At 39.4% G+C, this 23606-nt stretch overlaps 1 protein-coding gene across 10 annotated transcripts in view; it reads left to right on the plus strand.

The window, feature by feature from the left end:
- LOC140647829 (uncharacterized) overlaps window positions 1-23540 on the plus strand; it is a 48275-nt gene extending 24735 nt beyond the window's left edge. For 4 of the 10 annotated variants that reach the window (XM_072852916.1, XM_072852912.1, XM_072852915.1 and 1 more), the window contains 12 exons: window positions 344-394; window positions 2377-2454; window positions 5226-5362; window positions 5928-6047; window positions 6568-6598; window positions 11345-11366; window positions 12008-12032; window positions 12931-12969; window positions 14364-14465; window positions 15652-15757; window positions 16904-17848; window positions 18621-23540. In XM_072852916.1, coding sequence (XP_072709017.1) covers window positions 344-394; window positions 2377-2454; window positions 5226-5362; window positions 5928-6047; window positions 6568-6598; window positions 11345-11366; window positions 12008-12032; window positions 12931-12969; window positions 14364-14465; window positions 15652-15757; window positions 16904-17848; window positions 18621-18676 — 1712 coding nt within the window. In that variant the 3' untranslated portion in view covers window positions 18677-23540. The remainder of the gene's footprint in view (window positions 1-343; window positions 395-2376; window positions 2455-5225; window positions 5363-5927; window positions 6048-6567; window positions 6599-11344; window positions 11367-12007; window positions 12033-12930; window positions 12970-14363; window positions 14466-15651; window positions 15758-16903; window positions 17849-18620) is intronic. The other 6 variants (XM_072852914.1, XM_072852917.1, XR_012040969.1 and 3 more) reach the window with 5 other exon arrangements.
- The last annotated feature ends 66 nt before the right edge of the window (window positions 23541-23606 follow it).

Raw genomic sequence — 23606 nt, forward strand, 5'->3', positions numbered from 1 at the left:
GTCATGCACAATACTGAATAGTTAAAATAATAAAATAACTAGGCAGTATGAAAAGCACTTAAAAATCAAATAAAAATTGAATACTCTATGCTTCTGTGACATTCATGTGTTTGGTGTATTGCGTTGGTGGGGAAGGGGAGTGGAAATGAAGACTTTTTCTTACTTAGAGCAGTAGAGTTACAAAAGGAAAGTGTAGCAAGATGGAGTACTGCTATGACTGAGCCTATATTAAACTGCAAAATGAAGATAACTGTTCAATTCTCTAACTTGTTTGGATGATCTACTAGGTACTTAATAAAAGCAAGTGAGAAGAAGTAGTCTGACTGTCAAACTGTTACCCTAGGTCCTCCAGTTCCAGTCCGAACTCCAGTGAAGTATGAAACACAGAGACCAGGTAGCTGAATATAAATGTGCTAATGTCCTTTTCAGATGCAACTTTGGAATCGGTCGTTTTGTTTTAATGATGACCAAAGCAGGTGGTTGATTATGGTTTAGGAAGAAGCAATGCAAGTTACCAAACATTTGAACCATTGCTTTTCTTTTGTGCACTGGTTAATTTATGTAAGAAAAGATCATAGGAGAATATGAAGTTACGAGTATTTTCACAGGAAGACTTTCAAACTTGAGACATTATAGTTTCTTTATTCCTGGTTATCTGATAACATCTGGTATCAATGAATCTAGCTAATGTTTTTTTAGCTGGTGAAGTTGTCAACAGAAAATTTTGCAGCACACAGAGTACAGTGAAAGTTTGACAAAACAAAAGCATATAAACCAAGAACAGTATGGGTTGTTTATTATCTAGACGATACTAAGACAAGAATATTTAGCTGTATGTTAGGAAGCAAGAAGAAAATGGCCATTACCTTGTAGAGACCTTTAACTTTTTTCTGCGTGGCTCTTTCCACATTAAGCCCAAAAGACCACGTGCCTATCACTGTCAGCTTGGGAACAGCCAGCTCACACTGAGAGCTACTGCACAGGCACACAAATGCATGAGAACTGCATAATACATTTAAGTGTTGGTAAAAATCTGTCTATGGAGACTCATTACGTGGCACCAACTTGTTACATGTCACCTCTGTTGCGCTACGCTACTGCTGTATGTCACCTCAGACAAAAACCAAAACAATAGAGAAAGTTTTTAACAGGACTGTGAAGTTTTGGTGGGAATGGGCCACACTGTTCCTGTGGCAGGAGGTGTCCTATCAGGTATTTTCTACCACAATTAAATTACAAGAGGTATTCCATATAAATTAATGCTGGAACTTGATGAATTTTTTTTCTGTGTGCACTCTGGAGCTTGACTTGCTGGCAGCACAAGCATATTCCTAATGGAATGAATATTTAAGAACAAGCATGGAATTCCCTATCCTTCTGAAGTTTTGTTTTGTTTTGTTTTAAACCATAACGTGGCATCCTAGGGGGAAAGAATATAGTAACATACTGTTCAGTGCTTGTGGTATTTCTACTTGTTTGCTCCGATTTGAAGAAACTAGCAGTGTTTGTGACTTATGAAATTCATCAGTCAGAATACAGCTGTATATAATTAGGAAGATGCATTCTATTTCTGCACATTTTTTTTTTCTCAGATTAAAAATATGTGTTTTAACACTTCAGCATGCTCTTTTATAACGGCCAACATGTGAATACACTTAATGCCTCTTTGAGATTGTTTTGCAGATACATTTAGCTGAACTCTGCTGGTGCTCCAAGTTGACCAGGAATACTTTAAAAGTGTTTTAGGCAGTGCAAAAACCAAGCTATTAAAACTCTGAGGAGTGAGATACAGCCCTGATTGAAACACTGCTAGTTCAGGCTCAGGAACATACTAACTGGTTGTGCAGCTTCTGGTCTGCCCAGAGTACAAAAGGAGTTTGCTATATTAGTGAAGATTATGTGTTCCTTATTAGACTTAAGGCAATATGATTCTTGAACTTTAGATTCCAAACAAGCAGTCTCAGTATGTTATATGAGTATTAGGGTTTTAGGGGAAGAAGGAGGTTGCTGGCTTGTCTTTTTCTTTTTCTTTTTTTTTTTTTTTTTAATGAGAACTGACATGGTCTGGGGCATGCTATGAATGTGAACTCGATATCTTTCCTCAGTAAATTAGATTGTGTTAGAAGGTCTGTTTTGTTTATTTGGTTCTCTTCTCGAAGACATTAATTCCTTGCATGTAAAATTGTTACGGAAAACAGAGTGTTGGAGTCTTTCTGTGAGCGACTGAGATCTTGCCCATTTTCCTTATGCATTTCAGAGTGAAAATTAATTTTTGTCCCCCTTAAGTCTCTATTAGAAACTCCTTTAAGATCATAGAAATTATGTGCAAACTGTTTAATGTATAATATCTCTTTATGTGTGTATTTTTTACTTCAGTGAAGAGAGGACTCACAAAGGACATAACCTGTCTGAAGGATTTTATGAATGACCCCAAAAGAGAAGAACCTCTAGTTGGTATGTTTTTTGTTTTCTAAATGGTATGTCTTTGAATTTGTGACCAAATGGCTTTTGTTTTGAAATAAAAGGTGGAATTTTAGATATTGTTTCATTTTCTGTAAATGTATTGAATAATTTATAGGATGTATCTCATTTCTTATGAGACATTCTTTTAAAGTTTAGGTTATTAGACTAAGTACTATAAAGGCCACCTCTTTTATATACTTTAATTGTTAGACAACTTGTTCCTGAAGGAGCCATCTTAGTAAAGAAGCTTTTCACAGATCACAGAATGGTTGAGGTTGGAAAGGACGTCTGGAGATCATCTGGTCTTAAGCCCCTGCTCGAGCAGGGTCACCCAGAGCAGGTTGCCCAGGACCATGTCCAGATAGCTTTTGAATATCTCCGAGGTGGGAGACTCCACGACCTCTCAGGGAAACCTGTGCCAGTGCTCAGTCACCCTCACAGTCAAAGGTGTTTCCTGATGTTCAGACAGCATCTTCTGTTTCAGTTTGTGCCCATTGCCTCTTGTCCAGTCACTGGGTACCACTGAAGAGAGCCTGGCTCCCTCGTTTGTACCCTCCCTTCAGGTATTTATACATGCTGATGAGATCCCCTCTTAGCCTTCTCTTCTCCAGGCTGAACAGTGCCAGCTCTCTCAGCCTCTCCTCATAGGAGAGATGCTGCAGTGCACTCATCATCTTTGTGGCCCTTCGTATGTCCATGTCTCTTGTACTGGGAAGCCCAGAACTGGACACAGTCCTCCAGATGTGGCCCTATTGGTGCTGAGTGAAGAGGATGGATCATCTACTTCAGCCTGCTGGCAACACTCCTCCTTGTGCAGCCCAGGATACCATTAGCCTTCTTGGCCACAAGGGTCCAGTGCTGGCTTATCTTCAACTTGGTGTCCACCCAGGTCCTTTTCTGCCAAGCTGCTTTCCAGCTGGTCAGCCCCCAGCATGTGCTGGTGCCTGGGCTTGTTCCTCCCCAGGTGCAGGAATCTGCACTTCTCTTGTTGAGCTGTATGCGGTTGCTTTCAGCCCAGCTGTCCAGCCTGTTGAGGTCCCTCTGGATGGCAGCACAACCCTCTGGTGTATTGACCTTCCCTTCCGGTTTTGTGTCATCAGCAAACTTGCTGAGGGTGTGCTCTGCCCCATCATCCAGATCATTAATGAAGATGTTAAATAGGACTAGACCCAGTATTGACTCCTGGGCTATGCGGCTAGCTACTGGCCTCCAGCTAGACTTCATGCCACTGGTGACTTGTCATCTGGTGATTCTTTGTGGTTTTCCATTTGGTGGGATATACAGGTGTTTCTGTCTAGTGAGATATTTTTCCTCCCTGTCTTTGGGAATACTGAAAGTAATGAGGTTAATTTTAAGGTTTTCTTTCTTTCTAATTGCTAAATTAGGCAACCTTTAGGAGCAGATCAGCAATGTGTTATTGCTTGCCTTAGTGTTCCTAGTACATGCTGGAGGCCTAGAGAAATATGTTCCCTGACAGTTGAATTTCTTCATAGCAGCCTGTATGTTTTGGATTTGTGACTAAAACAGTGTTGATAACACACCAGTATTTTGGCTGTTGCTGAGCAGTGCACAGCATCAACGCTGTCTTTTTTTCCACTCTGGGTCCCCACCCCTCACGCCTTGAGTAGGCTGGGGGCGGGCGAGAGACTGGGAGGGGACACAGCCAGGACAGTTGACCCAAACTGTCCAAAAGGATATTCTGTACCACATAATGTCATGCTCAGCAATCACAACTGGGGTAAAGGAAGAAAAAGGCCAGGGGGGGGAGTGTTGGCTTCCAAGGTGGCTGTTCAGAGAGTGTCTGGGTATCGGTCTGCTTGGGGGGAGGTGAGTGACTGGTTTTCACATGGGGTTTTTTTGCTTTTTTCCCCTCTTTCCTTCTCCTGTTAAACTGTCTTTATCTCAACCCATGAGTTTTCTCACTTTTGCTCTTCCTATTTTCTTCCCGTTCTGCTGAGGGGTGTGTATGTGAGTGAGGAAGCAGCTGTGTGGTGCTTGGCTGCTGGCTGGGGTCAACCCATCACAAATACACAGTATTGGAAATTATTATAATAGGGAACAGCTGCAGGTTTTTCCTATTTGTTTTAAGCTGCTTATAAACTTGTTACATTTAAGCTGTTCAGAATAAAACTTTTCATGCTAGGTATAAGCCTCAAACTTAGAGATTTCTGAATTCTTCTAAGGCATAGTTTTCAGTCGTTTCTAGTCCTGTAATTCTTAAAAGTTTATGGAAGATTTTTAGATTATGAAGGGCTCAGTTTTGTGAAGTGATTATTGTCCTTCCTGCATGTGCTTTGTGCTACTCGGACACTGTCCAAATTATGTTTGGCTGAGTAGTTTAAATGCAGTTTTTTAATCTAGACCTTTGCGTGGCATTTCCTATTCTCGTTCTCTTTTTTTATATGCACTTCTCCATGAATTCTCTTAAGTGACTGTATTGAATGGAAGGCTCTTTCTTAGTTTCTTAAAAATATCCCAGGCAGGGAAAAGGGTGCATTAAATATTTTATTTTGGTGGGCTTGCAAATCTGCCAGACAGTGTTTTTTCTTTCAGAATAAAGCATTGTAAAGAGATAAATTTAACTGATGTGGATAGTAAGTCTGAAGAAGTGTTGAAGTGATCCTGAAGAAGTGTTGAAATTCTGAAACTGGAATACTTTTATTTATTCATTTTGGCTTTTAATGAGCAACATTGAAGAGGATACATTTATTTATAGTAGTCTATACTAAAATATAGATATTTGTAACTCTTGCCTTTTACAGGTTTAGAACATGTGGTTGAAATCAGATTTGAAGGAAGAAAAGAGCCGCATTATGAGTGCAAGCTGTGTGGGTTTAATACAGAGATGGCACCTATGATAGAACATCTTAGTGGATATAAACACAGAAGAGCATACATTGTGAGTAATTTTGGTGCATTTTGATTGCAGTTTCTTTATGATACTCCCCTTTTATTCTTTTTCTGTAAATACTTGCATCAAGTTTGAATTTTAAACCCCCATATGCTAAATCACTCATACTTGTATGGTTGACTCTTCACGGGTCAGATCAACATGAATAGCTATGAAGCTGTGAACTATTGAGGAAGGGCGATCCCGAGGTGCGTGTCTGTATCTGCTCAAAGTCTGTTCCTAAGTGTTTTGATTGCCTCCAGGATCAGGTTCCTAGAATGTTGTGGTTCTTTCTTATTCCTCAGCATGCCCATAGCATTGTTGGATATGGTACAGAGCATGTTACCTTTTGGTGGCAAGCTTTGCATAGTATCCATTTTTTGTTTTGAAGACTGCTTAAGCAACTTTAACGTTAAAATTTAATTAGTCGTGTTACAGAGAAGAAACTATCTCATAATGTTCAAAACGATATCTACCAGTCGTTTAGAAGCTTGTCCAAAAGGTGAAATGTGCCAATTTTTTAATATTGTGATGAATTTTGATATTGACCATTTCAAGCTGTTTTTGTCAATAGTCTAAAGAATTTCCAGATAAAATGAAGAGAAAGACAACAGATGTAAAAGAATGCAAAGTCTCATTTCTCAGACGGATAGCAGGAGAGCTAGAGAAGACTGAAGGATTAAAAATGTATAAGGTAATTGGAAGTAAATGTGAAGTATCTGGTAATGTGTTTTTTATCAATGCGCTTATGTTTGACCTAGTAAATTTTAAAAGTACTGCTGACAAAGCTTGAATTTCTGTGTGTTTCTAGGAAGTGTAGTATTAAACTGAACCAAGGCTTAACTGAAAGTTGCCCTAAAAAATCTGTGGAAAAGAACAGTAGTCTTGAAATTCATCTGAAAAAAACAAAGTTGTTCCTTTTTAAGAAGTTAGGTTTTTTAGATAGAAAATGTCCGGTCTGAATTCAGCGGTTCAGAAGTTTTATTGCATTACTTCAATGATTTTTAATTTTTGCAACTCACATTTACTCAAATGTAAGCAAATTTTCTCTCAAACTTCATTTATATTTACAGGATCATATGTCTATAAAATTATGGACCACACTATGCTGGGATAAATAAAATTACTTGTTCTGTCTAAAATCAGTTGCAGTAGAGACTGTTGTTATGCAATTTTAATCAGAAAATCTAATATGCAACTATTTCTATTCCTAGATTGAAGGTTACATAAGACCAAGTACCTCACGTAAGTCTATGAATTACTTGAATATAATAGATTTGACGTAATTGATGTTTGGCCTAATTTGAATTAGTAGTTGAACTCAAGGCATTTGACTGATACGAAATGTTCAACTTGTAATAGCATGAAACGTTTTTAGAGATTTTCCAGTTTTTGTGAATTTGAAATGAGGGAAGAAGGGAATTGCCAGACTCCCAGTGTTTCTTGAATATTTTTTAACTGCTTGGTTCTGGAGGTATTTAAGATGACTACAGTAATTTGCTAATCAAGGAAAGTGAAAAAGTATGTAAAAATTGTATTTGATGGGTTTCTCTGAATAAGCTGATAAAGCCTTCTCCACCTCATTTCAGTCATCAAAAGACATACATGCTGAATCACTGGTAAAAGTGGAAGTTACAGTTTTTTAGCAAGTCCATTGGAACAAGCATTGGAAACCAAACCCTCAAACATAAAAACAGCATCTTCCCTCATACAGTATGTTTGAATTATGTCCTTTGTTACTGTAGATGTGCTGTTGATGCTTAATGATGCCAACCTAAAGAAATATCTACTTGCTACCTTTTGACCATAGTACTAATATCAGTGAGAAGGCAGGTTTGACTGAAATGGGTGAAGGTTGCATAGATCAACAGAGTTTGTCAGTGTGAATCCTGCTGTAGGTGCCTACCACAGCAGTGCTTTTTTTGGGATTGATCATTGGTGGCTTCTGTGGATTGTACCTTCTAATGCTGGTCTGCAAAACAAGGTGGCAGAGACCCTTTTTGAGCTCCGTTTGTCTCTCTTGTGAAGAAGAGGGAATGTGACCCAGTAATCTAGCTCAGTAATTCTCAGTTCAGAGTAAATTGACATCAGCGCTTACCAACTTCTGTAGAACTGGAAGACATGCTCAGATATGAAACCAGAACATCAAAAAGAGTGATCCCACCCAGTCTGGCAGGATATGAAGAACTAGAGGAACAGAAAAGAGTGAAATTAGCTGCAAAAGTGTTGTGTCATTCAGTATTAAGTTTTGCTCTGGTTAGGTGGTAAGGGCACTATTAAGTGAATTCCAAGATAAAAATATTCTAGTTACTTAGCAGAAAATCATGCTTACTGGTTTAGCAGCTGTGTGTCTTTAGACTAGATCATATTGGCAGAGAATGACTTCCAGTTTCAAAGCTCCCTTCCGACAGCAAGAGTGAGTTTGAGGATATAATTAAGAAAGGCCATTTGGTGGCACGTACTACTTTGCAAGTAGCAAAACCAACATTAACACCAAATTTTGGCTGCTGCAGAGATCATACATGAAACTAAGATAAGGTTATATATTCTTTTATATATATATATAGACACATATATGTATGTATGAGAGACCTTGAAGTGATTGATTTGTTGCTTTTCTTGAAGGAAAAATTACAGTATTTCTTTATTCTCTAAAGAAGAGAGATTATCTGTATTTTGTCTTGGGCTTCAGATTAAAAATACTATCTTATTAAGGTAATTCCTATAACCAGTTACTCAAAGTAGGGAGTTGAGCTTGAAGGCCTTATGACACTGTGTATAAGCACAGTGTGGTAGTATAACATACAAAGTTCTGGTCTAATTTAGTCTCTGAATTCTGTCTGCATAATTTTTTTTTCCTTTCTAAAAAGTACTCTTAATGCTGCTATAGAATACAGCAGCAAACTGGAAATAAGTCCAGAGATTTACTTTGCTATTTTGGACCAGGCTTTTCAGATTGAATGATTGCTTCCTTGAAGTTATAGCAGATACCTGGAGAAGCTTGTTTGTATCTTCAGCGGGGAAGTGATAACTCCATGCATCAGTACAGGATGGGAAGTGACAAGACTGATCAGTCTTGCTAAAAAGGACTTGATGGTTCTGGTGGATGCCAAACTGAATATGAGCCAAAAGAACGCTCTCATTTCACATAAGGCAAATCTCATATTGTGATACTTCAGGAGGAGCACAGGCAGCAGACTGAAGAACAGTCTTATCCCCTACTATTTGACACCGGTAGGACCAAACTTGGAATACTGTGTCTAGTTTTGTTTCTTCTAGTTCAAGGGGAAGATGGAGAAATTGGAGAGGATCCAGCAGAGGATTATGAAGATTCTCAGGGGTCAAGAGCATGTACCTGGGATGAGGGTTAGAGGGAGCGGGCTTGTTTAGAATGGAAAGGAGAATGGGTAGAGAAGGATCAGTTGATGGAAGAGCAAATTGAGCATGTGCAAGGCCATAGGACAAAAAGGGATGCTTCTGGTCTTGAGGGAGCTGTCTGCTCTCTAAAGTCTTTGAAAGGTCATGGTGATCAGAGGAGTTGCTTGGGGACCTGAAAAAAACCAAATGTCCTTATCTTCAAAAGTAAAATGTGGCTACAGGCTGTCCCAGACCTTATAAAAAATTATGGGGCAAGTCCTCATGGATGTCATTTACTAGTGTGTGAAAGTTAAGAAGGTGACTGGGGATAGCCAGTGTGGATTTACCAAGGACAAACTGGGTTTGACCAGCCTGATTGCATTTTGCAATGACATGGGCTGTCTCTGTGGACAGGGGAAGAAGGATGAATGTAATTTTAACTTTAGCAAAGCTTTCAGCACAGTCTGCCATGTTCTACTTACAGACAAACTGAGGAGATAAGGTAAGTCCACAGGGTGGATAAAAGGTGGCTGAACTGTTAGGCTCAAAGAGTAGTTGTCAATGATTTTAAGTGTGTTGGCCAGTTACTAGTGGCATTCCTTAGTGGTTTCTCCTGGGGCCAGCACTGTTTTAACATGTTCTTCAGTGACCTGGATAATGGGATAGAACACACCATTGTCAAATTTGAAGATAATGTCAAACTGGGGGAATGCCTGGTACGTGGTAGAGCAAGACTGCCATTCAGAGGGATCTCAACAAGCTGGTGGAATGGGCTGTCAGAAACCTGAAGTTCAGCAAAGGTACCTGTGAAGTCTTACACCTGGGATGGAGCAACACCCTGCTGGATACAGACTGGATACTGTTGGGCTAGGGAGCAAATCTTATGAACCTGCAGGTTTTGGTATACAACAGTATGAACATGAATCAGCAATGCACTCTTGATGTAATGAAGGCTAACAGCATACTGGACTGCATTAGCAAAAGTGTAGCCAGCAGGTTGAGGGAAGTCCTTATTCCCTTCTGTTAAGGACTCATTAAGCTGCTTCTGGAATACTGTGTCCTGTGTACAGGAGATGTTTTGGTGGACTGGAAAGAGCAGAGGACTCACCAGCTACAAAAGATCATGAGGAGACTAGAGCGTATGATGTGGAGGACAACCTTCGGGAGCTGGGTCTGATTACCTTGGAGAAGGCAACAGCTAAGGAAGGGATCTAATTACTGTCTTCTGCTACCTAAAACATAGCTACAGAGAAGGAGCCAGACTTCAAGAAGGTGTGCAGGGAAAGGACAAGTGGCAACATTCACAGACTGCAATAGAGGAAATGCTGATTGAACATTCAGAAAGGTCTGCATAGTGAGTGGTCAAGCACTGAAATTGCCTGCCCAAAGAGGTGGGAAATGGCCATTCTTGAAGACTTATAAAACTCAACTGGACTTGGGCCTAAGCAGCCCAATCTAATCTTGAGGCTAATCTTTGTCAAAGCGAACAGAACTTCAGTCGTTAGCTTGAGTAGGGTTAAGTTTCCAACCACTGAGTAGCACTCCTTGTCTCCACCCATCTTCTTTTCAAACAGGGAGGATTTTGGAGGCTTACTGGAAAGACAGCACAAATTGAATAATTCAGGGAAAATTATTTTAATTGTCAGTGTCCTCATCTTACAGTTAATTGTTTGGTTTCTGTTACTTACCACCTCTGTGGTACTTTTCTCTTACCTCTCAGGCTGGACTAGATGACCTCCAGAGGTCCCTTCCAACCTAAACTTTTTTACGATTCTGTGATTCTACCTGCAGAGGTCCCTCCCATCCTTCGTTTCCATTCTTCTTACTTCATTGGTTATCTTCTGTGAAATGGTGGCAGTCCTTTTCTCTCCTGACATTTGGAAACTTTGGGACCTACAGTGCAACTTCTTGTTGCAACTCATCAGCATGTGTTCAACATCAGGTGGTTAAAACAGTAACATGAGTCTTTTCAGCTTCATATTGTAGGGACAAAGATGTCATTTGTTCTGAGAATTATTACTTATCCTGTTGCTTATCCTGGAACACCTCTGCTAATAAATACTTAAGAAGTGATGAGTTATGTACCATGCATTAGCTGATTCCCTGAAGCATAGCTACTGTCTTAAACAGACTATCTTGTTTTACCGAGCTTTCCCTCTTTCCTCATGCTTATACACTGTACTGGCAAGAGAGATGATTAGACATTGTAATCTCCATAACTTCTTGTTGGAGACAGACCTAGAATAAGTGCAACTTTGAGGTACGTGGGTATGTTCACAGAAAAAAATCCAAAAAACTCACTTTTTGCATAGAGGAGGCATGCCCACCTCCGTTCAGTCCATACTGACTTCTTGTGTGGAATTCAGCTGCCTGCACATAGATGCTGTAGGGTACCCTGCAAAGCTCTTAGGGCACAAGTCTCCCATAGTCCTTTCATCAAGGGTGCCTGGTGGTTTCTAAAATGGCCGTATATGCCTAGGTTTAGGCTGCTGAATCCTGCCCTTTAAAAAAACTGCAGGCACTTTAGGGCCAGTAACTGTTCTGCTTGTGTAATGCTTCTATTGCAGTAATACACCGGGTTTCCGGTGACGTTGCATCCTATGATGTTGCTAATAATTCTTTTTAATTTTCTAGCCCCATCAAAGAAGAAAGCAAGGTGAGAATACAACCCCCACAGGGGAATCAAAAGAGATTTTTTTTTTTTTTTTTGAGATCTCATTACATAGATCTTCTTTTCTGTAACAAACATTGTCATGTATGGGGAAAATATTTTATATTGTCTTTCCACTGTACTTCTTCCTCTTGTGTAAATTGTTCCTTTCTGTCTGTGAGGAGATAACCTGAAGTAAAATTTGCTATTCAGTTTATAAGTAGCTATGGCTTTTGAAATACTTCACTGGTTATGCAGTTCAATAGCAATCTGATGTACTCACACACAAAGAAACTGCAAGTCAAATTTCAAGGTGTTACCACTTTCTTTGGGATGCCATTGCCAAAGTCAGTTGTAGAAAAGGCACCCCTGTTCATAGGAAGAAAAAAACACCATTACTTTAGTCATCTCCTGTAGCTGATCCGTAAAGAAGTACATCAGTACTACTGATCTCTTTGAGAGTCACTCAGAATAAGGACCTTTAAGAAATATAGTATTGTAGATATGCCATAGTAAAAGATATCCTGTATTGGTAAGTGATATAAATTTGGAAATGGAAATATTTGGATTCTAGCTACTGTGAGTAAACCTGACTTCTTAGTAATCTTTAGAATGCATCTTAACATTTTCATGTCTTTCTTTTTAAGGTGGGAAGATGATTATAAACATGAGGTACGTGGAGTGTCTTACGTTGTAGCAGTTTCCTTATGCTTGCTTTTAATTTTCCTGAAAAACTTTTGTTCTTTGGCTTCATTTGCCATTTTATTAATATTATTCCTGAAGCAAAATAACTGACCTAATGACCACAGTTTTGTGTTCATCACAGCAGAAGGGAAATGAATACTGTACATCAGTACTGTTCATCCACCTTAGCTCTCATAATTCCTGTTCAAAGTCACTGAGAGTCTCAGACCCAGTGTCTGCAGGCCAGGTCTCCCAACCTGTGCTGCAGTCTCCACGTCTCTGTTTTGCCCCTCTTCAGATCAAAGGTATTCTATACTGAAGATTTGGGTTAAATCTTAGGATATATCTAAAGATGTAGAATGCTTTTTTTCTAACTCAAAGGTGAAGCTCAAAGTGATCTCTCAAGTATCTGTCCTGAATAGCACTGGGCACAGACACTGAGAACTGCCTCATTTTTATCTGGGTGGCAGAGGATTATTTTGTAATCTGATGTATTCTGTGGTGATGTCTTGCTCTTTTAGGCCTGAGGCTGGTCAGGTACTATGCTAGATGCAGGTGGGCACTTCACTTTTTTTAACCATGAGGTTGGACCTGAGTGAGGAAAGCCTGGGAAAGATAGCTGTTGTAGGTATGTAGCTTAGATGTGAACTATGTTCTTCCCAGTATTGGAAGTAATGCAGTTGCGTTTATAGTAGCTGCTACCTAATTGCTATTGATGGCCTGATGTCTGTGTTTATGACTGTGACCTAAAATTACCATCTTTTCTTTGTGTTGACTTCTGTTGTTGGATAAAAGATTAAAAGGTCTTGTTTTGTACAAGATGATGCAACAAATACTGTAGTATTCAGTCTTTTTAATTTTTCTTCCCCATTCTACAATCCCACAGAATGATCCTGTTCGGAAACAGAAAGCTCTAGAGTTCTTGGTATGTATGTAAAAGAATTGTGATAAGAGTCGTGCAGTTTAACCAGCGTGATGCAATGTATATTGTGAAGGAGCCTCTGATTACTGATCAAACTCATTTGACCACAACATTAATTTCTAAGTTCTCTTTTAATGGACTCTGCTCTTTGAAAAGCTAGTGCAGCTGTACCATAATGTCAGCTCAGAAGAACTTGCTGGATTAAATGTGAGCTCTCTATCTGTTCTCTGGATCATTCTTTCCTTTGCTGAGAAGCCACCCTGACAGGCAGCATTAGCAGCACTGATGTTACTCAAGTGCTGTTGGCTGCCCATATCTAATGGGATTGTTGATAACGCTGAGTGAGAGGAGCCAGTCTGGTCTTGCTGCCTGTGGTGCTGTGGCTAGTGCTGCTGCTGTAGAACTGGGCAGCCAAGTGAAACTGGGTGATACTAGAGCACAGCTGCTGGTGTTGGAGTGGGGAAGTTTTACCAGTTCAGTTGCTGTTAGCAGTGGCGTAGTAAGCCTCGATTTTGGGTTTACGTTGTGAAAATAATCTTACCATTTATATTCGCCATTTTACTCCATGAAAGTCATGTTCCGTACCTACGGCAATTACAAAATTTCATTTGAGTCTGAATTGTGTTTATACACTGAAATCACAAGTAGAATGTTTTGAGATGCGTGCTTCGTTACCAACTGAAGAGATTTTTTTTCTCTTTCAGTTTTTCTTCTTTTTTTTCTTTTAAGCTGTGGTTACTTGTGACTTTAGGAAGAGGTAGAGAAAAAGCAAGTAAACTACCAGAAATGCTTCATAGACAGTTAATTGATTTTTATCTACAGGAATCACAACTATTCCTTGCGGCAGACTGCCGATATTCTTTTAACTTACTGTAATCACTTATAACTTCATATACTTACTAATCAGTCTCTTTGGACATTAAAAAGACAGATAGCCATAATTGTTCTGTGCTTTAGAGAATTATATCAATATCTTTTGGTATCTCTTATTCCCAAAATTACACATAGGAAAATTATAATGGAAACTTTCATCTTTTTGTTGCTAAAATGGGGGAATCAAGGGCATTTGATGGTGCTGAAGCTTACTTTTTATTCAATTTTCTACACAGACAACATAAATTTAGGACTTGTGCCCTTCTCCATCTGCAGTGAAATGTTCATGATTGACAGTATGGGAGTGGCACAGACATCCAAGGTTATATTTTACCTCTTATCAGGCCATAATTATGTTCACAATTTTATTTTTTCATATGTGTGTGTATGTGAATACGTATGTTATATATGTCTTATATCAACTAATAGTATAAACTTGGTTATACCAAAATCAAAGTATAACTTTGATTTGTGTGTATGACCCTTTGGCATCCAAGACCAATTCTAACCATGTTTTTCAACAGGAGACTTTTCACATCACCTCAGACTCAGAAGCAACGCTTGTTGTTCGTATTACACAGGAACTCACAGAAGCTTTGAAGGCCTTTTGTGAAAAGAAAGCAGCAGTAAGTAACTTAATCTTGACCAGAGCTGTTTTACCACGGGGAGGAAAGGAGTTGTTGAACTCACTGTGTTAACACCCTGCCAAACTGTAACAGTTCAGGCATAGGTCAAAAACCCCCAGTTAAATATACTTTAATTTTTTTTTTACAGTTTCTAAGTACCAAATACATTAATTGCATGGCACATTTCTGTTAGTTTTCCATCATGTTCCATCTGTTTTGGTTTTCTTTTGCATGCATTCTTCCCCTGTTTTGGGCACCATTTTGCTTCATGATGTCTGGTTGTCATCCTTCCTTTGCAGTTGGTCCCTTGCGTGATAGCTTTTCTTCTAAGATTAATCAGGCTTTAAGTGCTACCCACGTGTCACTTCTTCCTTTTGTGGGCATGTGGATAAGTCTTTCTTATTGGTGACTTTTAGGTCTGCTCCCACTTGAGAGCTTTAATCTGGTAAAACTAAGGTAGACAAGATGTTCCTGTCTTTTCTGTTGGGCCTTACAAACCTCCATAGCTTTTTTGCATAAAAACTGAATAGCTGTAGAAGAAAAGGTCTGAAGAAGGACCAGAATCTGTACAAAAAAGACTGATCACCTCTGGCAGCTACTGTTTTGCAAAATTCAGCATGTGTTTTTCTGAAAGATAGTTCAGGCTGATTTCTTAGGCATTAATAATATATTCCATGTCAGCTGAGCTATGGTAACTGTCTTTGTGCAAATGCCACCACTACCTTTTTGAGAGCTACACTTTCAAAATGTCATGCATTTGGATATAATACAGTTCTCATGAGCTAGTTAAAAATTGTTGTCATAGCTTAATCTCAGGCAGTAGTTGAGCCTTCTGTTCTGCATTCCCCAGCTAGAGACAGGATTTGCATATGTACTAGTTTTGTATTTCAGCCAGGTGATGTTGAGGGATATGCGGCAATAAAATAAAGAAATTTGAAACAGATGACATTGTCTTCCCTAGACACCCCATTCTGTTCTCCAGACATGTACCTCTTCCAAATAATACTTCTGAAAATTGTGGTTTAATGTGGCAATTGTGAACGACAGAACAACACATCCTTCATATGGAGTTTGCTGTCACCTGAAATTGTACTCTGCTAACTTTCCATGGGGAACTTACTTTTTTTTTTTGAATGCTCAAGATCTGAGTTTATAAACAGACCTTCTGACCTTTTGCTTTATCTAGGTTAATTATACTAACAGTCTGAGGCCACTGATGTCAATATCTCAAGGTGAATTTCCAGGAAGGAAAAGCATCTCAAAACACTATAAGCCATATGGAAAATCCAAAGGTAATTTAGCTACTTTGTTCTACTAGTTTAAGTCTACTCTTAAACACTGCACAGATTGCAAAAATTTACTTTTATGGCCAGCCATCGTGGTGCTTTGCTAGGGTACTGTGTGTCTTTACCCTCTGAGTCAGTTCAGGGTATCATTTTCTGAAGCCTTAACGACTTCAGCCTTGATGGTCTGTGAACACTTCTGTCTCACTGAATAGTATTACAGCAGTAGAGGTTATTGGAAGTCCAAGCAGTAACACCTGCCTGGCTTCAGTGTGAAGGCTGGTGTGTCAAGGTATCTTCAGAGGAGTATTTGCCACTCTTACATTGAAAGTGAATGTACCAGTACCACTAAGGGATACAATGAAAGAGATTTTTAGCTTGTTTCCTTAGACTGCTGGCCTTCTCAGTAGTTGCCCCCCTCTACTTCCCACAAATCTTAGGGTGAAAAGAAGTTCAGTAAGAAGGGACCTAAGGATGAGCTGCAAAATGGCAACTTTTTGGTTGGCTGTATTTCTAGAGGATTTACAGGCTTTAATTTTGTAAACCTTCTCTGTTTTTTTTTTTTTCCCTGCAAACTGCAGAACCAATATATTTAATAAGAAAACAAGCACTGACAGGAAATCTTATGATTGAAGCTAACCCATTTTATCTCATATCCACAGTAGATGAAGAGCACATGTGCTACCACCATGTATCAATCAAAGGTGTTAACTTCTTGAGAGATGCTAGCTTTACTATTTGTAATCATTCTTATATACTGTTAGTGTATCCTGATCTCTGTGAGCTCTCTTGGATACATGTTAATTGAGAGGCTGTCAAATTATAATTCCACTGGTTGATTTTTAAGATGCTTTGACAGTAAAGCAAAGTATAATTGAATTCAGATGATATATTAGTGCAAGTGATTAGTTGGTTTGAGTCAGTTGTTCCCCTCCTATTATTCTTTGATTTTATTCAGCTTTACAAATGCAGACAAAGAAGGAAGGCGGATGTTTGCTAATGCAGTAGATATGCATTAAACATCATAGATATAGTCAGATAAAAAAGGGCTTATACCGAGTTAAGTTTATTTTGCAAACAATTGCACCAGCTGCATTTAACGAATGTAAAATGTGTAGTAGTGCCCTTCATTCATTCATTCATTCATTCATTCAGGAAATTCTAACTGGAATCAAGGTTTTTTGTCTCAGTATGAAGAGTGTTCTGCAGATGCTTCTTTTGCTCCTGCTAACTCATACAGTTACCAAACAGATGATAGATCATCTTCCTATGGACTAAGATCTAATGACTTTGCAATGATGTCTGCACTCAGGGACTCTTTTGCTCTTCAAACTGGACGTCCTGCCAGTGGTATCAGTGAATGGCTGAGACAGTTCAGCCGATCTGCTTCTGGCAGTAATTCAGCTGGGGGGGCCTCTTCCTACGAGACAAGTCCAGTGAGTGAGTACTCAGCAGAATACACGGCTAACGATGTGCGAGGAAATAATCTCCCTCATAACAGAATCTCATATGGTGGGGAAAGTACAAATTGGAGGAATCAACAAGCATGTTCAAAAGCAAGGAGTATAAGTGATCAAGGATTACCCTATCCCAATTCTTCTGCCTCATATCCTTCATCTGGAAGATATTCCACAAACTATCCTTTGCAAAGCTGTTCCTCTTACAAGAACGATGAGTCTGTGAATACTTGTACATCTTCTGCAAATTCTGCTATTTCAGGAAGAGGTGGCTCCAGGTGGAACGAGGACTCTAGGTGGAACGAGGACTCTAGGTGGAACGAGGACTCTAGGTGGAACCAGAGCTCTAGCTGGAACCAGAACTCTAGCTGGAACCAGAGCTCTAGGGGGAACCAGGAATCTAGGTGTCAAGGATTCAGGCATCAGAAGTCAGGCTACAAGAGTGGTTGGGGTTCACATCAGTACTCATTTTCTGGCAGTGGTTCGTACAGAGATTACCAGCAATTCAGAAGCTCAGATCAGATGTTTGATGAAGATGCTGTTGGTCTTACTCCCAACATTTTGAATAGACTACGAGGAAAGGATATACCTACAATGACCAGGATGCTCAAACAGCTGGCTCCATATTATCCAGCACTTCAAAGTAAGATTGTGATTCGTTTTCATGTAAAATGAGTTACATTGACATAGTTGCTTAATATAAGCAGGATGCTGCATGTTGCAGAGATAGCACGCTCTGTTCAGAGGAGTTAATTTTGCTCAACATCTGTATCAGTTGGAGAATGGCATTAATTGCCTCTCTAAGGATGCTTTGCCTCTTGACAACTAAGTAGAGCTGTGAGTGGGAGGACAGCACAAAAATTTCCTGAATTGAAAGGTTTCTCCTAGGTCATCTTGCTAACTAGCATCTTATATCATGATCAGAGTTTGTACTGTTGGGATGGCAACTATGGGGAAGGGAATGTATTGGCATAAAGAAAAAAATACTGGAATGCGTGCAGAACCAAACTTGGTTGGCATTATAATAGATGAAGATGCTCCAAATGGATCAAACACATGGGGATAACAAAAGAGAAATTCTATCAAAGAGCTGGTTTGTTACATGACAAATTATTTTTTCCATTTATTGTAGAACTATTCCTTAATGTTAAAAATAGTGATATACTATGCAAAATAAAAGATTCTCCTTTGGAAATAGATTATAAGAGGAATTTAAAGGGAGGTGGGCTTATGCTACTGTATAGCTGTCACTGGGCGTGAGTTTGGACAAATGCAAACTATGCTTATGGTACTAGAATTAGTTACCTAGGTAGCTAGTTAATAGTAAAACTTTCATTTTAACATTCTCTCTGCTGTATTATGTGAAATAACATGAAACAGAAGTAACTTTAAATGTTTTTATCTCCCCTTTCTAGAACTAAATATTCAGACGTTAGTCAATGTGCTAGTAGAAACTAGAGGAAAAGATTAAGGAGCAACAACAGCTGAACTGGAAGCAGATGAACAGATTCAAGAATCTCCATCTCTTGGCGTTCAGGAAAGAGACTGCATTTAATTCTGTGTTTGACTGGTTTTGGAAGGGGAAAGGGAGGTAGGGTTTAATTTTTTAATCTGTGAAATATAGCTGGAACACAAACTTGCACATAATGGAGGTGAACATACTATTTTGTTTAGGCTTTTTTAATGTATTTGTTATATCTTAGTATATTACAGAAAAAATCTTTTGTTATTTTTTGAAAATATGTTAATGTTATTCTGTTAGCAAAAAGCTAATAACCCTTCCCAACTCAGAAAAAAACAAAGGTTTACTTTTATGTTATCTACTTAGAAAGAATAGTCACTGAAAATACAGGTCCATTGCATGAAAATACAGGTTTACTTTTCTTCACACAAATGTAAGGCCAGTTCAGTTAATTTAAGGCTTTATAATGAGCATATTTTTAGAAATTGATACACTACATTTCTGTTTAGACAAAGAAAGGAGAACGTCACAGCAAAGGTATTCTCTGTCTTAATGTGATGCTATATGAGGAAAATGTAATCTGTTCTAGGGGACTGGTATGTAATGGGGCATATTACTTGCTTTCATTTTTGCAGAGTAAAGAGAGACGTGAAATATATGCAGTTTTTTTAATCATCTTGTTCAGAATGAAACAGTTACAAATCGACTTCAAAACTCATTTGATCGATTGATCTGTACTAAAATAAAAATTCTTGATTCTTCCTACTGGCAAAAGCGTACTAAGAAATAGTCAAACCTATAAGGTAATCAGATAAAATAATAGGGAAAAATAAATTATCAAAATGACATACTAAGAAATACTTACCAGTTCATGATGTTTATCAGCAGTCCATACTTACGTTTTCTTTTCCCCCCACTTCTGAGCCATATGCTCATGAATGCCTGGCTTTAGATGTCTACTTTATATAATCAAATCCAGCTTATATGTGGCTAAAGAAAAGGAGTAAAGTGAGACAGTTTACTCCCCAGTGTCCATTTTCCTTTTTGCTGCTGTGTTGTGGACTATCATTTTTCTTCTCACCCATACCTGAAATACTTCTCTGACTCTGTGCATTAAATGCTTGTGCTAATCCAGGGTAGTCCTCATGAGCTGTCATATATCTTTTTGCATTCTCTAAAATAACTTTTTGGATCTTGTCATGTAAATTTTAACACAAAGGCAACAAAGCAATTGATGATGGAGCATATAAACTCGATTCCCTAAAAGTCTTCCTCTGTAATTGTTTTGCTTTTGCATCAGAAAAGATCCACTTTCCTTTTTCATTCCTGTTCACTATTTCCTTTTCTCCTTCTCATACTTATTGAAGGGTTTAAGTAGTTTCTAATGGCATAGGCTCAGTAGTTGTGCCATACACTTTTATCCATTGAATTATCTTCTTGCTTAAAGGGGAAAAAGATTATTTTCTACCAGAGGTGTCTGCCAGAGTTTTGATTTAAAACTCTGTGGGACTCATCAGTTATTATCTAAATTTAAAAAATACCAGAAATTATTTCTACGAATGTTACAACCATAGTTTTTTTTCCCCTAGAAAGCATAGTGCAACTAAAATTCTGAAACTGTAGACAAATGTTGCTAGAAAATGTTACTGCTACAGCTCTGTCAATTCAAGTTAATACCTTTTCATCTGAGGTGGTTGTAGAGAGCTCTTTTTTCACATTTCTCACTCCCTTTGGGATTTTACTGCCATGACTGTATATCCCAGTGGCATACAGCAGCTGGATGATCTCTGCCCAAATAAGATGCTCTTTCCACCTACACATTCCCTTCTTATTTTTCATTCTGGGAAATGGTTCCTGTCCCTGCTTGTTGTGCAGGGTCCTACACTGGTGAAACGGTTCTTGCATTTTGAAACAGAGCTGGAGTAGTGACCATGTTAAGATAGGAAATGCTTTTCAGCATTGATTTACTAAAGGTTTCCTGAGCTGTAGATAGCATTTGGAGTCTTTTGTAAACGCCCTTCGCTTCTCTGTTTCAATTTTCAGTTCTTAGCAAAATCAGTGAAGTTCTTGAGATGAGTGTCTGTTGGTTCTTATACACAAGCTCTATCATGTAGGGAATTTTTTTTACGCTGGTGGTATCTTGTAATATAAATTCCAAGCCTGCCTTATCTCTTATGCGCAATTACTACCAGCAGTGTGTTCTCAGTTTCTTTCAGTCACTTGGCTGAGCCAGTTTCAGCTGCATCCCTGCTTTCTCCTTAATTCTCTTTTTATCCTTCTTCTCTCCAAAGATCTTCCTGGCTTTGGAAATTAAGAGCTTCAGTGTGCAATTTCTGTACTGATATTGGCCTGGGATCTGCCACTTGGCACTCCCAGGTTTGACTGACTTCTGGTCTATAGCTGTCACCTCCACAACTGATTTCAGAGACTTTTTTTTCCTGTGTCCCGTACCAGCAAACACATATAGCTGACTTGTGTCAAACAAGTAGCATCTTTGTTATTGCAGGAACACATTCCTTCCTGGCATTTGATTTCTTACTATTGAAATGAAGGGCAAAAAGAAAGAGACAGAGCATCTTCAGGATGCAACTCTGCAAAGGGATTGTCTGCCCCTGTGACAGGAGTGATGAATGTTTTTCCTTTTTTTCAGGGCTGTGTAGAATTGTCAGTACTAAGCATCATTGCCTCATTTGGAGAGCTTCTGTGACACCTTCTCGTCCTCTGTAGGGCCAGGTACTTGGAACTTGGACTGTTTTCTGTTACAGGCTCCCTCTCTCAATCAGTTTTTGCCAACGGGGAGATCCCACCTGAGGACCTATCTGCCTGTTTTACTTCTTTCTCTCTAGCCAGCAGCTCATCCTACAAACATGACTTATAAGAGATGGTGACTTTGCATTCTGTCTTACTTCTTCTCACTCAGTTCAACCCTGCCACCTTTAAAGGGGGATTCAACCGACGCTAGAAAAGGAAAGCATAAATCCAGGCTTCTGACCTGTTTGGCACCTGACCAGCAGTGTCCACGAAGGCACCAGGTAAGAAGACCTCAGGGAAAGAAAAAAAATAAAGTGTGCCTTGGAAGTTCTGTCACCCTACCAATTACTTCTTCGGTAGGATTGCAAAAGTCAAGGCTTCCTGTTGCTTCTGTTTTCCTGTTTTTGATTCAACTTCTGGGCACTCCTTACTCCCGAGAAACCTCTTTGCCTTATCTTGCTCCCATGTAGTACAGAACTGGAGCAGAATGAGTCCTTTGCCTGTTCCTGTTTCTCTAGACTCTGGTCCTTCTTCAAGAAACAACCTTCACAAGGCAGGTATTGATAGCCTGCAAAGCAGCATCACTTTAAATGCTTGCCGTCCTTCAGCACTAATAGAGCTACACCACAAGCTTTGGCACGGAGGCAAGATTTTTGAGGCTGCGCCAGAGCCCTTTGAACCAATTCCACTTTTCCTTAGAAAGCCATTGATAAAAATCCAGACTTTGGGTCCATGCTTTGGGGGATACATGGTCTACTTTCCCGACAGTTTCTTGGTCTGTGGCTTACCTGCTTTCACACCTTCAGAAGCATCTGTTTCCCACAGAGACAAGAGTCATTCCAGTCCAGAGCCACTTTGGTGATTTTCCACAGCAGTAAGGCTCCTTTAGGAAGTGCTGGAGTCAGTTGTTCTGCAGCAATGACAGGGAAGTATAATGAGGTTGGCTGAAAAAGGAGACATCCTTCACAGGAGACAACCTGGGAAATTTCTCAGGCTCCAGCATTTTTAGTTTTAGTTTGGCACCTTGGACCTAGTTATTACTGATCCTCAGAATGCTTCCAGAATTATTGCATTTCATGTGGGTGGATGTATGAGCCAAAAAGGGACAGATTCCTGAGTAGGAAAGAATGGGGAAGCTCTTTTGAATGGGGCGTTTTAATGGAGAAGCTCTTTTGAGCCCAAAACTTTGGGGCTCTTCTTTTATTGTTTGTTTCTGAAGAGAACATACATAGCGGTCACCTCGGCCTTCTGGGGAGGTAAGGTTCAAGCAGTAGCTGTTGCAAGTCTTTCTGCCTTGTCTTCTTAAGGATAAGCAACTTTCACGGTTCATTCAGGACTGTTGGATGAGGTGGGCTCTGACAATGGTCATTATTCCTGTTCCCCCACCTCACCCAGAAACCATCCCTTGCCCTTTGGGTGATGATGCCCAAAGTGCTCTGGGAGAGAGCTCCTTGTTTCTGTGTGCTTATGCTACGGAGACCATTGGTCTCTCCCCAGATATTTCACACCAGACAAGTGTTTAGAAAATGTTGCTGAACTGTCACTAAGGGTCTGTTTGCTCATCATTTGACAACTAGTAGCAGCTTCTCTGCACAACAAATGTTTGATAACTGCTGTTGCCACTTGGCTGTCTTCACCCTGACACTATACTCTGGCTGAGACACTTGGGAATAACTTTATAACATCAATGGTTTCTTTAGGTAAGATGTCTTTCTGTCTGTGGACCCAAACCCTCTCTGCATAATCTCTTGGAATATCTGCTTGATATCACTGACAGCATCAGCACTCCCATCAACGACAGCTTACCTGCCTGTGTCTGCATGCCATTATGAAATCTGAAACAAAAGAGTGTATGTGGACTGCCTGCATACAATGAGCTGGGGATGGACTTAGGAATAAATCAGTATTGCTACAGTTTAAGAAAAAGTCTTTGGATAAAAGCGAAGTGTAAGAGTTTCTTAGAGTACTCTAAGAGAACTTGTTAACTTCTCTTTGCTTCCTCCAAGTTGCTTTGTCAAAGTCACTGCAGGTGATGGTGTGCCACAGCAATCAGTCATTACTTTTTTTGCTTCAGTTTTTCCATGGAGTCCCTCTCCATCTGTAAATGGCGAGATGGAGGGTAAGGTTTTGCGAATGTTTGATTGTCACTTCAAGTAAGTGCTTCAGCACAAAATGGAAGACTATTGGT

Source organism: Ciconia boyciana, chromosome 2 (genome assembly GCF_034638445.1).
Source record: "Ciconia boyciana chromosome 2, ASM3463844v1, whole genome shotgun sequence".
Lineage (NCBI taxonomy): Eukaryota > Metazoa > Chordata > Aves > Ciconiiformes > Ciconiidae > Ciconia > Ciconia boyciana.